Source organism: Rhinatrema bivittatum, chromosome 8, assembly GCF_901001135.1.
Source record: "Rhinatrema bivittatum chromosome 8, aRhiBiv1.1, whole genome shotgun sequence".
Taxonomy (NCBI): domain Eukaryota; kingdom Metazoa; phylum Chordata; class Amphibia; order Gymnophiona; family Rhinatrematidae; genus Rhinatrema; species Rhinatrema bivittatum.
This window is the reverse complement of record NC_042622.1, coordinates 31,771,345-31,783,953: the sequence shown is the minus strand read 5'-3', so window position 1 is coordinate 31,783,953 and position 12,609 is coordinate 31,771,345. Positions and strand designations below refer to the sequence as shown.

General features: G+C 45.0%; 1 protein-coding gene across 1 annotated transcript in view; it reads left to right on the top strand.

Moving 5' to 3' along the window:
• ARFGEF2 (ADP ribosylation factor guanine nucleotide exchange factor 2) overlaps positions 1–12,609 on the top strand; it is a 165,821-nt gene that overhangs the window by 119,386 nt on the left and 33,826 nt on the right. The window contains exons 27-31 of the mRNA XM_029614493.1: positions 5,233–5,405; positions 7,599–7,759; positions 9,314–9,444; positions 9,541–9,670; positions 10,088–10,223. Coding sequence (XP_029470353.1) covers positions 5,233–5,405; positions 7,599–7,759; positions 9,314–9,444; positions 9,541–9,670; positions 10,088–10,223 — 731 coding nt within the window. The remainder of the gene's footprint in view (positions 1–5,232; positions 5,406–7,598; positions 7,760–9,313; positions 9,445–9,540; positions 9,671–10,087; positions 10,224–12,609) is intronic.

Here is a 12,609-nt window from a genome sequence, read left to right as displayed (position 1 = left end):
CACCAAGCAGACAACGATTCCAGTGGCAGGAGCGGCTGCACTGAAGGATCTCCAGGATAGGAAACTTGAGATCCTTCTAAAGTGGATTTTTGAGGTATTGGTGCTTGGCGTCCGAGCGGCAGTCTGCAGTAGTCTCATGCAGCGGGCAACCCTGAGATGGGTGCAACAGTTGCTCACTGCGCAGGAGCTCCCCCCGGCGGAGGCGGAACAGGCATAGCGTGTGGAGGCGGCAGTAGCATATACCGCAGATGCTTTGTATGATCTCCTTCGTACTTCCTTGCACACGATGGTCTCAGCGGTTTCAGCCAGGAGGCTTCAATGGCTCCGCAATTGGTCCGCTGACATCTCTTCTAAGTCTCAGTTGGGAGCTCTTCCATTTAAAGGAAAATTCTTATTTGGTGACGATCTGGAGCATCTCAACAAGTCCCTAGGGAACAATAAAGTGTACAAGCTTCCGGAGGACAAGCCTAGGCCTTCTAGGCCCTTCGGTTCATTTCGTCCCTGTTTTTGGGGGCAGCACCATTTTCGTCAGAGCAGAACTCCTTCCTTCACTCCGCGGTAGCCATCTGTGAGGTCTCAGTCTTGGGCTCAGTCCTTTTGCGACTGAAGACCTTCCCGTGACGGGGTCTCTCAGGGGTCTTCTGGCAACAAGCCTTCCCAATGAAGGTGTGCCGACCCACTCCTCCGTTCCGGTGATAGGAGGTCGTCTTTGTTTTTCGAGGAATGGGTCAAGATTACTTCGGACCAGATGCTTAGAACCAGTGGGTTCTAAGCATCATCAAACATGGCTATGCTTTAGATTTTGCTCGCCCGCTGCGAGACCTGATTTTGGTGTCTCCCTGCGGGTCTCTGGCAAAACAAAAAGTGGTGTATCAAACCCTTTGTCGGTTGAAAGCCCTGGGAGCCATTGTTCCAGTTCCTCTGGCCAAATAAAGGACTGGCAGGTACGCCATATATTTCGTGGTTTCCAAGAAGGAAGGCTCCTTCCGCCCGATATTGGACTTGAAGAAAGTGAAGAGAGCGCTTCAGGTGCCTCGCTTTCGCATGGAAACTCTGCAGTCAATCATTGCGGCCATCCACTCAGGTGAATTTTTGGCCTCGGATCTGACGGAGGCTTATCTTCACATAGGGATCCGCGAGCATCATCAGCGTTTTCTAAGGTTTATGGTCCTAAGCAAGCATTATCAATTCTAAGCGCTTCCATTCGGATTGGCGACGGCTCCCCGTGTCTTCACAAAGGTGATGGTGGTGGTGGTAGTGGTAGCAGTAGCAGCAGCAGTGGCTCTCAGGTGGGAAGGGATCTTAGTTCATCCCTGCTTGGACGATTGGCTCATTCGGGCAAAGTTGGAGGAACTTTGCAAGATAGCGGTTCACTCTGTTTTGCAGCGTCTTCACTCTCTCGGATGGGTCGTCAATTTTTCCAAAAGCCATTTAGTCCTGTCCCAGGTGCTGGACTTCTTGGGAGCCCGGTTAGAAATGTCTGTCTGTAAAGTTTTTCTTATGCAGGAGCGCATCGACAAGCTGATGTCTCAGATTCAGCATCTATTGGCCCTGCCGATGCCCAAGGTATGGGATTACTTGCAGGTTCTTGGTTCTATGGGATCTTCTCTGGAGTTAGTCCCCTGGGCCTTTGCTTATATGAGAACTTTGCAGAGGGCGTTGCTTTCCCAATGGGATCCCTAGTCAGAAGACTTCCAGTTACCCTTACCGCTCATGGAACCCGCCAGAGCCAGTCTCAGCTGATGGTTGGTCCCCGACCACTTATGACGCGGGGTGGACCTGGAGAAAGCCCCAGTGGGTAATTGTAACAGATGCCAGCCTTTCCGGTTGGGGGGCGGTTTGCCAATCACGGTCGGCGCAAGGTCAATGGACACGTCAGGAGGCAAAGTGGTCCATAATTCGCTTGGAAACAGCAGTTTGCCTGGCACTATGCAGCTTTCTCCCTCTCGTGCAGCATCACTCGATGTGGATCTTGTCCAACAATGCGACGACGGTAGCATACATCAATTGTCAAGGGGGAACAGGAAGTCGTCCGGTGACCAGGGAGGTGGACAAGCTGATGGTCTGGGCGGAACGCAGTCTTGCCCGATTGGCAGCCACACACACAGCCAGGGTAGACAACATTCAGGCGGATTTTCTCAGTCTACAGCGGTTTTGACCCCGGAGAGTGGGAGCTATCCAAGGAAGCGATGCAGCTCTTATAACTCGTCGGTGGGGTGTGCCTCATCTGGACTTGATGGCGAATCGGCGGAACACAACGGCAACTCATTTCTTCAGTCACAGACGGGAGCACGGGTCAGAAGGAATGGATGCTCTGGTTCTTCCATGGCCCCGCAACATTCTGCTTTACGTTTTTCCTCCCTGGCCGTTGGTCGGCAAGGTCTTAAGAAGAATAGAGACCCACCCAGGGTCTGTCATCCTCGTAGCCCCGATTGGCCACGGAGGCCATGGTTCTCGGATCTGGTCAACTTGGCGGTGGACGGCCCTTTTGTCTCAGTCATCTTCCGAATCTTCTTCGGCAAGGACCAGTATTTTTCGATCAGGTGGCTCGCTTTTGTCTAGTGGCCTGGCTTATGAAAGGAGGCAGTTGAGGAAGAAGAGTTATCCTGATTCAGTCATTTCCATCCTCCTACAGGCACGAAAGACATCTACTTCGCTCACATATGTTCGATTCCTGGTTTTGCGGGTTGGACGTGTCCCTGCGGCGAGCCTCCATTGTTCATATCCTTGCTTTCTTGCAGGAAGGCTTGAAAAAAGGCTTATCATACAGTTCTCGCAGAGTTCAGTTAGCGGCTCTGGGCTGTTTGCGGGGAAAAATTGATGGGGCGTCCCTTGCAGCCCATCCTGATGTAGCGCGCTATCTGAGGGGTGCTAAGTATTTGAACCCCCCTGTTCGACCCGTGTGTCCTTATTGGAGTCTGAATCTGGTTCTCCGGGGTTGTGTGGACTTCCTTTTGAGCCTCTCAAATGGGCAACTTTAAAAGACCTAACGCTCTAGATGGTCTTCCTAGTGGCTATTTACTCGGCAAGGTGATTCAAGCATTGTCCTGTAGGGAGCCTTTTCTGCGGATTTCCAATTCGAGGGTGTCTCTTCGAATGGTACCTTCTTTTCTACCAAAGGTTGTGTCAGGTTTTCACTTGAATCCATCAGTGGAGTTGCCGGCTTTTCCAGATTTGGATTCTAATTCCCCCGCCCCCCCCCCCCCGACTCGCGACTTGCAGAAATTGGATGTCCGATGGATTCTACTTCGTTATTTGGAGGTGACTAATGCTTTTCGGTTGTCTGACCATCTCTTTGTCTTATGGAGCAGTCCTAAGAAAAGACATAAGGCATCTAAAACTACCATTGCCCGATGGTTGAAGGAAGCTATAGCTTCGGCATATTTATGTCACGGATGGACAGTGCCGGAGGGTCTAAAAGCTCATTCGCTCAGAGCTCAGGCGGCATCTTGGGCAGAGAAGATAGTTGATCTCGCCACAAGAAATGTGCAAAGTTGCTACTTGGACGTCTCTGCACACTTTTGCTAAGCATTACCATTTGGAAGTCCGGGCTCCGGAAGTCGACTGTTTTGGCAGCAGTGTTCTTCGAGCAGGATTCTCCAGATCCCACCCCATGTAGGGCAGTTTGGGTACATCCCAGCGGTCTGGACTGATCCGGGTACGTACAGGGAAAGAAAAATTGGTTCTTACCTGCTAATTTTCGTTTCTGTAGTACCACGAATGAGTCTAGACGCCCGCCCAGGGTATTTTGGTCTGGAGAGTCCGTTCGGTATATGTGTTTGTCCTTTTTAATCTGCAGAGTATCTTGAAGAGAGAGACAATATTGAAGATATCCATAACAGTACTCCTTCCATGTACATAGTTTCAAAGATTACTGTTGGGCTGTTTTTTTATCTAGCCATTGGTTCTTAAATTTGATTCATTCTGCTATGGTATTGATTATATTGAAGGATCGCAGGTGGCACACCAGTCTAAGAGGTGGTGCCTCACAAGTTTTTCTCTGTCTCCATCTGCTAGAAGGGAGGCATAACCCAGCGGTCTGGACTGATCCGTGGTACTACAGGAACGAAAATTAGCAGGTAAGAACCAATTTTCCTATTTGCCATACTAGTTCAGACCAAAGGTCCGTCAAGCCCATTATCCTGTTTTCCAACAGTGGCCAATCGCATGTAAGTATGCTACTAATTTTAAGAGGTTACTCAAGCAAACCTATTTCACGTATTTCCATGGGACTTTGCCAGCTTTAACGCATGTAGGTAAGCGGATTTTAAAACATGCTCGCGTGAGGGACATTCCCAGTTTTTTCAATTGGTGCACCAGTTTGCCCGGTCAATCTCGAGGTCATCCAGACTCCTCTGGTTCTTCATTCTGCACGCCCCCTCACCCTGTCGTATAAGCCCTAAAACACAAGATCTGCAGAGCAGTAAGGTTATGCAGCTAACAAGCTGCCGCACGCTGCGGTGACCAGTTTTAAAATAAGGGCTTACGTGCATAACTGTTGGCTCCACCCCTTATTTTTTGTTCACATGTGTATATACGCATGTAAATCGCTGCTTTTAAAATCCATGTTGCTCATGCGCAGCCCACATGCACATATGTGTGGGCATTTTAGTTCGAGCAATACTTTTATTATTTTATTATTCCCATTTTTGACACTTCAGAGTGGATTACATTCAAGGCATTTTTCCATAGACTCCTTTCTGAGGCAACGGAGGGTAGAATGACTTACTCAAAGTCACAAGGAGCGGCAGTAGGGTTTGAACCTTGGTTTCCCTGGTTCATTGCCCACTTCGCTAACCACTAGGCTGCTCCTCCACTCCTCTAAGGATACTTTGTAATTAACAGTTTAAGGACTTTTCCTCCAGGAACTTATCCAGACTTATTTTAAACCCCACTATGCTAACTGCCGTAACCACATCCTCTGGCAATGAATTTCAGAGCTTAAATTGTGCTTTGAGTGAAAGAAGTTTTCTCCGATTTGTTTTGAATGTGCTACTTGGAAGTACATTACTTGGAAGTGTGTTATTTGGAAGAGTAAATAACTGATTTTTCTCTAACCATTATGTAAAATAAGGTGCATAATAATTATAACCTGTGCACACAATAACAGTTATATACAAAAGATATTTTTTTTATAAAGAATGCACATACTCTGCTTTTTCAAAATTACCCACTTTTATGTTCAGGAGGAAGTAAATCTACTTAGTAACTTGGATTTCATTTTATTTTAAGGTCACCCACTATTCGGGACATGGTGATACGTTGTATTGCTCAGATGGTGAACTCTCAGGCAGCGAATATCCGCTCTGGTTGGAAGAATATCTTTGCAGTGTTTCACCAGGCCGCCTCAGACCATGATGGCAATATTGTAGAGCTAACTTTCCAGAGTGCGGCACACATAGTTAGTAAGTATTGATTTTGCTATGAGCCCATTTTGTATATTAAGTGGACTTCCTTACAGGTGACAGAAACGAGACACAAAATATTATTTCATATTTTAGCTCCCAGTGCAGGGATCTCCGACTCCAGTCCCTTAGGACCATAGTGAATCTTCATGAGAAGCCTGTCATGGAGTGGCTATGATTTACATAAGTCTAGAAATAGTGAGCAACTGGTGCATCAGTGAATAGCCAGGTACAGCAGGAAGTAAAGGACAGTAAAAGCCTGCTGAACCTCGCTGTCCATGCAGGTCTTAAAGCGAATAACATTCAAATCATTCATTTTTGAACAGCCCATTCGCACAGGGCTATTTTACATGCGTAAAATGGGCTTTTGAAAACTTACTTTTTTGCTTATGTACCTCCTTTGATAATTCACTTCATAGGGCTACATTTTTAAAATGTTTTGTGTGTGTAAATGGGCTTTTGAAAATTGCTACTTGCAAAAGAGCTGTATGTGATAGGTGGTGAAAGACTAATGTGCACGGACTGGGAGAGGGACCTTGGGGTGATAGTGCCTGGAGATCTGAAGACGGTGAAGCAATGTGACAAGATGATAGCGAAAGCCAGAAGAGTGCCGGGCTGCATAGAGGAATAACCAGCAAGAAAAAAGACAGTAATGATACCCTTATATAGGTCCTTGGTGAGGACTCACCTAGAGTACTGTGTTCAGTTCTATGGCTGTATCTCAAAATGGACAGAGACAGGACAGAGGCGGCCCAGAGAAGAGCAACCAAAATGGTGTGCGGTCTCTTATGAGGAGAGGCTGAAGGATCTGAATATGTATATCCTGGAAGAGAGAAGGTGCAGGGGGAGATATGATGCAGACCTTCAGTTACCTGAAAGGTTTTAATGATGTACAAATTTCAAACCTTTTCCATTGGAAAGGAAACTGTAGAACTGAGAGTCACGGAATGAAACTCCAGGGTGGACAACTCAGAACCAACATCAGGAAATTTTTCTTCAGAGAAGAGTGGTGAATGCCTGGAAAGCCCTTCCGGAGGAGGTGGTGAGGACGAAAACAGTCAGCGAATTCAGAAGGACATGGGATAAACACCGTGGATCACTAAAGGCTTGGAGATAATGAAGAAAAGGGGGTGACCTGCAGAGAGAGGCAGATACTACCCTTAACAGAAGGCATAGGCTTAGTGCCCTTAACTAATTAGCCTGGATACTTTTGTTGCAACTGAAACATTGTTCTCCGCTTCGATGGCGGGGACAAAAGGCAAAAAGGGGAATTGGATTCGGACGACACCCAACACTGGACCCCGACTTTTAAGGTCCAGGGTACCGATATGCAGTCATTAGGGAAAAAGTGCAGGACTGCTTCTACTGCCAAGTCCAAAGCAAAGCACATTCAAGCAGCTTTGTCTGAATTATCAAGAAGGCGGCTCAGCCCACAGAAGTAATGCTAGCAGTAATTTTGGTATGGGTTTGACAGTTTGGTTTGGATTGTAAATATTACTACCCTTATCATAAAGTTTGGGGTTGCCTGCAGTGAGTGGCAGTTACTGCCCTTAACAGTTACACGGGGGTAATCTGCAGGGAGTGGCAGTTACCACCATAAGAAACTTGCTGGGTAGGCTGGATGGAACATTTGGTCTTTTTCTGCCATCATTACTATGTTACTATGTAAATTTGGATCAGGTTAAAGCAGCAGTACCACCCACTCACTGCACAGCTGAAATCTATGTAAGCTGACCATGCCACAAGTGGCTGAGCCAATCCTGCTTTTACCTCATTGCATCTATGATCAACATGTCTTACTTTCCGTAGAGAAATTGAAATTAGAAACCCGCAGCTGCAACAGAATAAAACCAGGACTGGTGCAGCTTGCCCTTTATGATGTGGGAGCCACCATCTGGTCATCTTAAATCTGGAGCAAAAAGGTTTAGTTAAGTAAAGAAAAAAAAGATGATTTTGCAGGGTCTAGATTAAAAAAAATAAAACAAAAAAAACTTTTGAAAAAAATCAGTATAGTTAAGATTAGAGAACGTGCCAATCCATTGTACTCTGAATCACTAGAAGTCATGCCACCAAGCAGAGGTGCTTTGAAAGCCAAAAAAAATAATGCTTCCCATAGATATCATTTCTCAGGCAAAATTAGTTTGGAAAGCCAGAGTTGGTGGTATAACAGATCTTCTGTTGTCTTCTCCTCAGCCAATATTTTCCAGCAACATTTCCCAGCAGCGATAGATTCTTTTCAAGATGCCATAAAATGCTTATCTGAATTTGCCTGCAATGCAGCGTTTCCCGACACCAGTATGGAAGCCATTAGACTCATCCGTTACTGTGCTAAATATGTCTCGGAAAGACCAGAGGTAAATGTTTCCCCTCTGTTTCCTCCTTTCTCTGTTATCACGCTAACGAACTCTCCTTTTTCAGAAAAAGGTGGGCCTCGTTTTAAGCCAGGAAATTGGATCTTACATGATGTGGTATTCTGGTAAACAGTGGATCAAGAATGCTCTGTTAACCTGCCACCAATAAAATTTTGAACAAGAAAATACCAACTAGTGGGGTAGAGATGATACTGGTATAAGGTTACCAAAAGTTTAAAGGTGCAGGTTTTCAGAACTACCAAGCTTCTCCTTGTTGCCTAATTAAGGGACCTCCGTGGCGAGCATTTCATTAGAACTTTGTAAAAATTGGGTTACCCCTCGGTGAAAGGGGACTGCTCAGCTCTCAGTTCTTGACATCATCAGTCTGTAGGTCATTACTGGATGATGCCATGAGGCACGAGATTGAAGCATGCTCTTAATGGGCCGTCTTCACTGAGGAGAAATTGAGAAGCAGCAAGCGATGCTGATATTTAAGACTAAAGCATTTATTAAATGAATTATTTTTGCTGATGCTACCTATGTAATTATCTATCTGATTTTTATATTCTGCCTTTTGGCACTTCAAAGCAGATTACATTCAGGTAATGTGGGTATTTCCATATCTGCAAAACAATCTAAGAGGTCTATTTTAAAATGAGTGTGCGTGCCCATACTTGTGTGTATCGGCACGCGAATGAGGATTCACTGGAATTTTTGATTATGCACGCACTTGCACGCGTTAGTTTTAAAATGCACCAACCGTGTTAAGTGTGCTCCTAATTTTAGAGGTTACTCGAGCACAGCTAGTGCACATGTCTTCTAGAGGACCTTGTCTACTTCTACTCATATACATCGGCGAATTTTGAAACATGCTCACACAAGGCACATTCCCAGTTAGTCCACCATTTTAGTCCAGTTAATAGCAAGGTCTTTCAGATCTCTCGTGTTCTTCATCCTACATGTCCCCCAGTTGAGCTGGACTCCTGTCCCTGTAAAACTCGAGATCTATAGGCTTGCTTTTCATCAGGAACAGCAATAAAGTTTTATGTGGATATCTAGCATATGCACTCTGCAGTTTTCAGTTTTAAAATTTGTGTGCATGTCTTGGCCCCGCCCCAGAATGCCATGCCACGCCCCTTTTCCTCTCCCTTATTCTTTGCACGCACGGGTACAGATGCACATATTTTGCGGCTTTTTAAAATCTGCATAGCTCGTGCGCAGCCCATACATGCACATATTTGTGAGGTTTTGCGCAAGCAATGCTTCTAAAATTGACCTGTAAGTTTTGTACCTGAGGCAATGGAGGGTAAAGTGACTTGCCCAAGGTCACAAGGAGAGCGGCAGAGGGATTTGAGCCCTGGTCTCCCTGGTTTGTAGCCCGCTGCTCTAACCACTAGGTGACTCCACCTAGTGATGCTCAACTGCTGTGTAAACTTGTTCTCAAATAGAGCGCTTTGGAAACTTGGCTGATCAGAGCTGAGTTCTTCATTGATACGTTTTTGGTGCTCTATCGTGGACTGACTTTTGTGTTCTTTCCCCTTCTGAATGATCCCATAGGCACTGCGTGAATATACGAGTGATGATATGAACGTGGCTCCTGGAGACAGGGTCTGGGTACGAGGATGGTTCCCGATTCTCTTTGAACTTTCTTGTATCATTAACCGATGCAAGCTAGATGTGCGCACAAGGTAACAGGCATGCATTTGTTTGTTTGCTGGCATGGAGTTAGTGAAATAAGCTACCCAAGCCGGATCACTTCCTCCTTTTCCCATTGACTCTTTCAGAGGGCTGACAGTGATGTTTGAAATCATGAAGAGCTATGGTCATACCTTTGAAAAGCATTGGTGGCAAGACCTGTTCAGAATTGTTTTTAGGATTTTTGACAATATGAAACTTCCTGAGCAGCAAACTGAGGTAAGTGCAAATTGTGGGTTCAGAATATTAAACTCTGGAATGGTGTTCATCTCAGCTGATTGATCTTGCCTACACATTATTGCAACTTGCACAGATCTGCATTGAGGTCAATTTTAATACTGTTGATAGGACCTGCAGTCCTGCGAATATAGTGTGAGCAGTGCCCACAACATGGATGCAAAATAAACACCAGAAAATATGCACAGAGATTTCAAAATGCAATCTCTGCATGTATTTTGCCCGTCTTGACCTGATTCCACACACTTTTACATGCAGAAAAGGGAGGGGGTTAATAATCAAACCACTTTTTTACAGGCTTTCCTGTGTAATAATGTCTGATTATAGCATGAGCACATATTTTAAACATAAATATTTTTGTTTAATAAGTTTAAGTGCAAACTTTTGTTTTCCCTACAGAAGTCAGAATGGATGACCACCACATGTAATCATGCACTTTATGCCATCTGTGATGTATTTACACATTTCTACGAAGCTTTAAATGATATCCTCCTTTCTGACATATTTGCACAGTTACAGTGGTGTGCTAAACAAGGTAGGGTCTGTTGATCCATTCAAAGGCCTTTCTGTCTGTCAAAATCTTGTTTATGTGCAAAAGTTATTTTCAGCAGAAACCGTCTTGGGCAGTTCACTTTGCTAAAGCCGACGTTTCCACGGATATGACTTGTGCCACCTTCTGAAAACACTGTAAGCTCTGATGTACCGAAATCACTGTGAATCTGGAAGATGTAGTAGGCCAAATTGACAAACTAAAGAGTAGCAAATTGCCTGGACTGGATGGTATGCACCCCAGGGTTCAAAAGGAACTAAAAAATTAAATTTAAGATCTATTAGTTAAAATTTGTAACCTATCATTAAAATCATCAATTGAACAGGTAGATGTAGTGTATTTGGATTTTCAGAAGGCATTTAACAAAGTTCCTCATGAGAGGCTTCTAAGAAAATAAGTCATGGGATAGGAGGTGATGTCCTTTCATGGATTACAAACTGGTTAAAAGACAGGAAACAGAGTAGGATTAAATGGTCAATTTTCTCAGTGGAAGAGGGTAAATAGTGGACTCCCTCAGGGATCTGTACTTGGACATGTGCTTTTCAATATATGTATTGAGTGAGGTAATCAAATTTGCAGATGTTACAAAGTTATTCAGAGTAGTTAAATTACAAGCGGATTGTGATAAATTGCAGGAGGACCTTGTGAGACTGGAAGATTGGGCATCCAAATGGCAGATGGAATTTAATGTGGACAAGTGCAAGGTGATGCATACAGGGAAAAATAACCCTTGCTGTAGTTACACGATATTAGATTCCATATTAGGAGCTACCACCCAGGAAAAGATCTAGGCATCATAGTGGATAATACATTGAAATCGTCGACTCAGTGTTCTGCAGCAGTCAAAAAAGCAAACAGAATGTTAGGAATTGCCTGGACTGGAAAATATGCACCCCAAGGTTCTAAAGGAACTAAAAAATTAAATTTAAGATCTATTAGGAAGGAAATGGTGAATAAAATGGAAAATGTCATAATACATCTGTATCACTCCATGGTGAGACCGCACCTTGAATTCTGTGTACAATTCTGGTTGCTGCATCTCGAAAAAGATATACCGTATTTTTCGCTCCATAAGACGCACCTAGGATTCAGAGGGGGGAAATTTAAAAAAAAAAAAAAAAAAAAAAATTTGTGCTAAACCGGCTCTGTCCCCGGGCGTCTGTGCGACTTATGGAGCAAATTAGGGGAGTGCATAACATTTTTTTTCTCCCCATTTTGTTTTCGGGTCTGGGGAGGGCCATTTCAGTCCATTCCCCAGATCAGAAAACTTTTGTCTTTCTAATTCTGTGGGGAACCCCCCCCCCCCCCCCCAAAAAAAAAACCCATCCCAACCCTTTAAATTAATTAACAACCCCCCACCCTCCTCACCCTCCCCAAGATTTTCCAAATTAAATTTACTATAACCCCCCCCACCCTCCTGACCCCCCCAAGACCTGCCATAAGTCCCTGGTGGTCCAGCGGGGGTCCGGGAGCAATCTCCTGGACTTGGGCCGTCGGCTGCCAGCAATCAAAATGGCGCCGACGGCCCTTTGCCCTTAACAGGGGCTACCGCTGGCATTGGTCAACCCCAGTGACATAGTAAGGGCAAAGGGCCGTCGGCGCCATTTTGATTGCTGGCAGCCGACGGCCCAAGTCCAGGAGATTGCTCCCGGACCCCCGCTGGACCACCAGAGACTTATGGCAGGTCTTGGGGGGGTCAGGAGGCTGGGGGTTTATAGTAAATTAATTTGGAAGGTCTGGGGGGGGGGTCAGGAGGGGGCGGGGCTTTTGCATTTTTTTTTATATTCGTTCCATAAGAAGCACAGACATTTTCCCCCCACTTTTGGGGGAAAAAAAGTGCGTCTTATGGAGCAAAAAATACGGTAGTTGTACTAGAGAAGGTATAGAGAAGGGCGACCAAAATGATAAAGGGCATGGAATGGCTCCCCTATGAGGAAAGGCTGAAGAGGTTAGGTCTGTTCAGTTTGGAGAAGAGATGGCGGGGGGGGGCGGGGATATGATAGAGGTCTTTAAAATCATGAGCGGTCTAAAATGGGAAAATGTGAATCTGTTATTTACTCTTTCAGATAATAGAAGGATTAGGGGGCACACCATGAAGTTAGCAAGTAGCACATTTAAAACTAATCAGAATTCTTTTTCACTCGGCACACAATTAAGCTCTGGAATTTGTTGCCAGAGGATATGGCTAGTGCAATTAGTGTAGCTGGGTTTAAAAAAGGTTTGGATAAGTTCTTGGAGAAGTCCATTAACTGCTATTAATCAAGTTGATTTAGGGAATAGCCACTGATATTACTGGTATCAGTAGCATGGGATCTACTTAGTGTTTGGGTCCTTGCCAGGTGTTTGTAGCCTGGATTGGCCACTGTTGGAA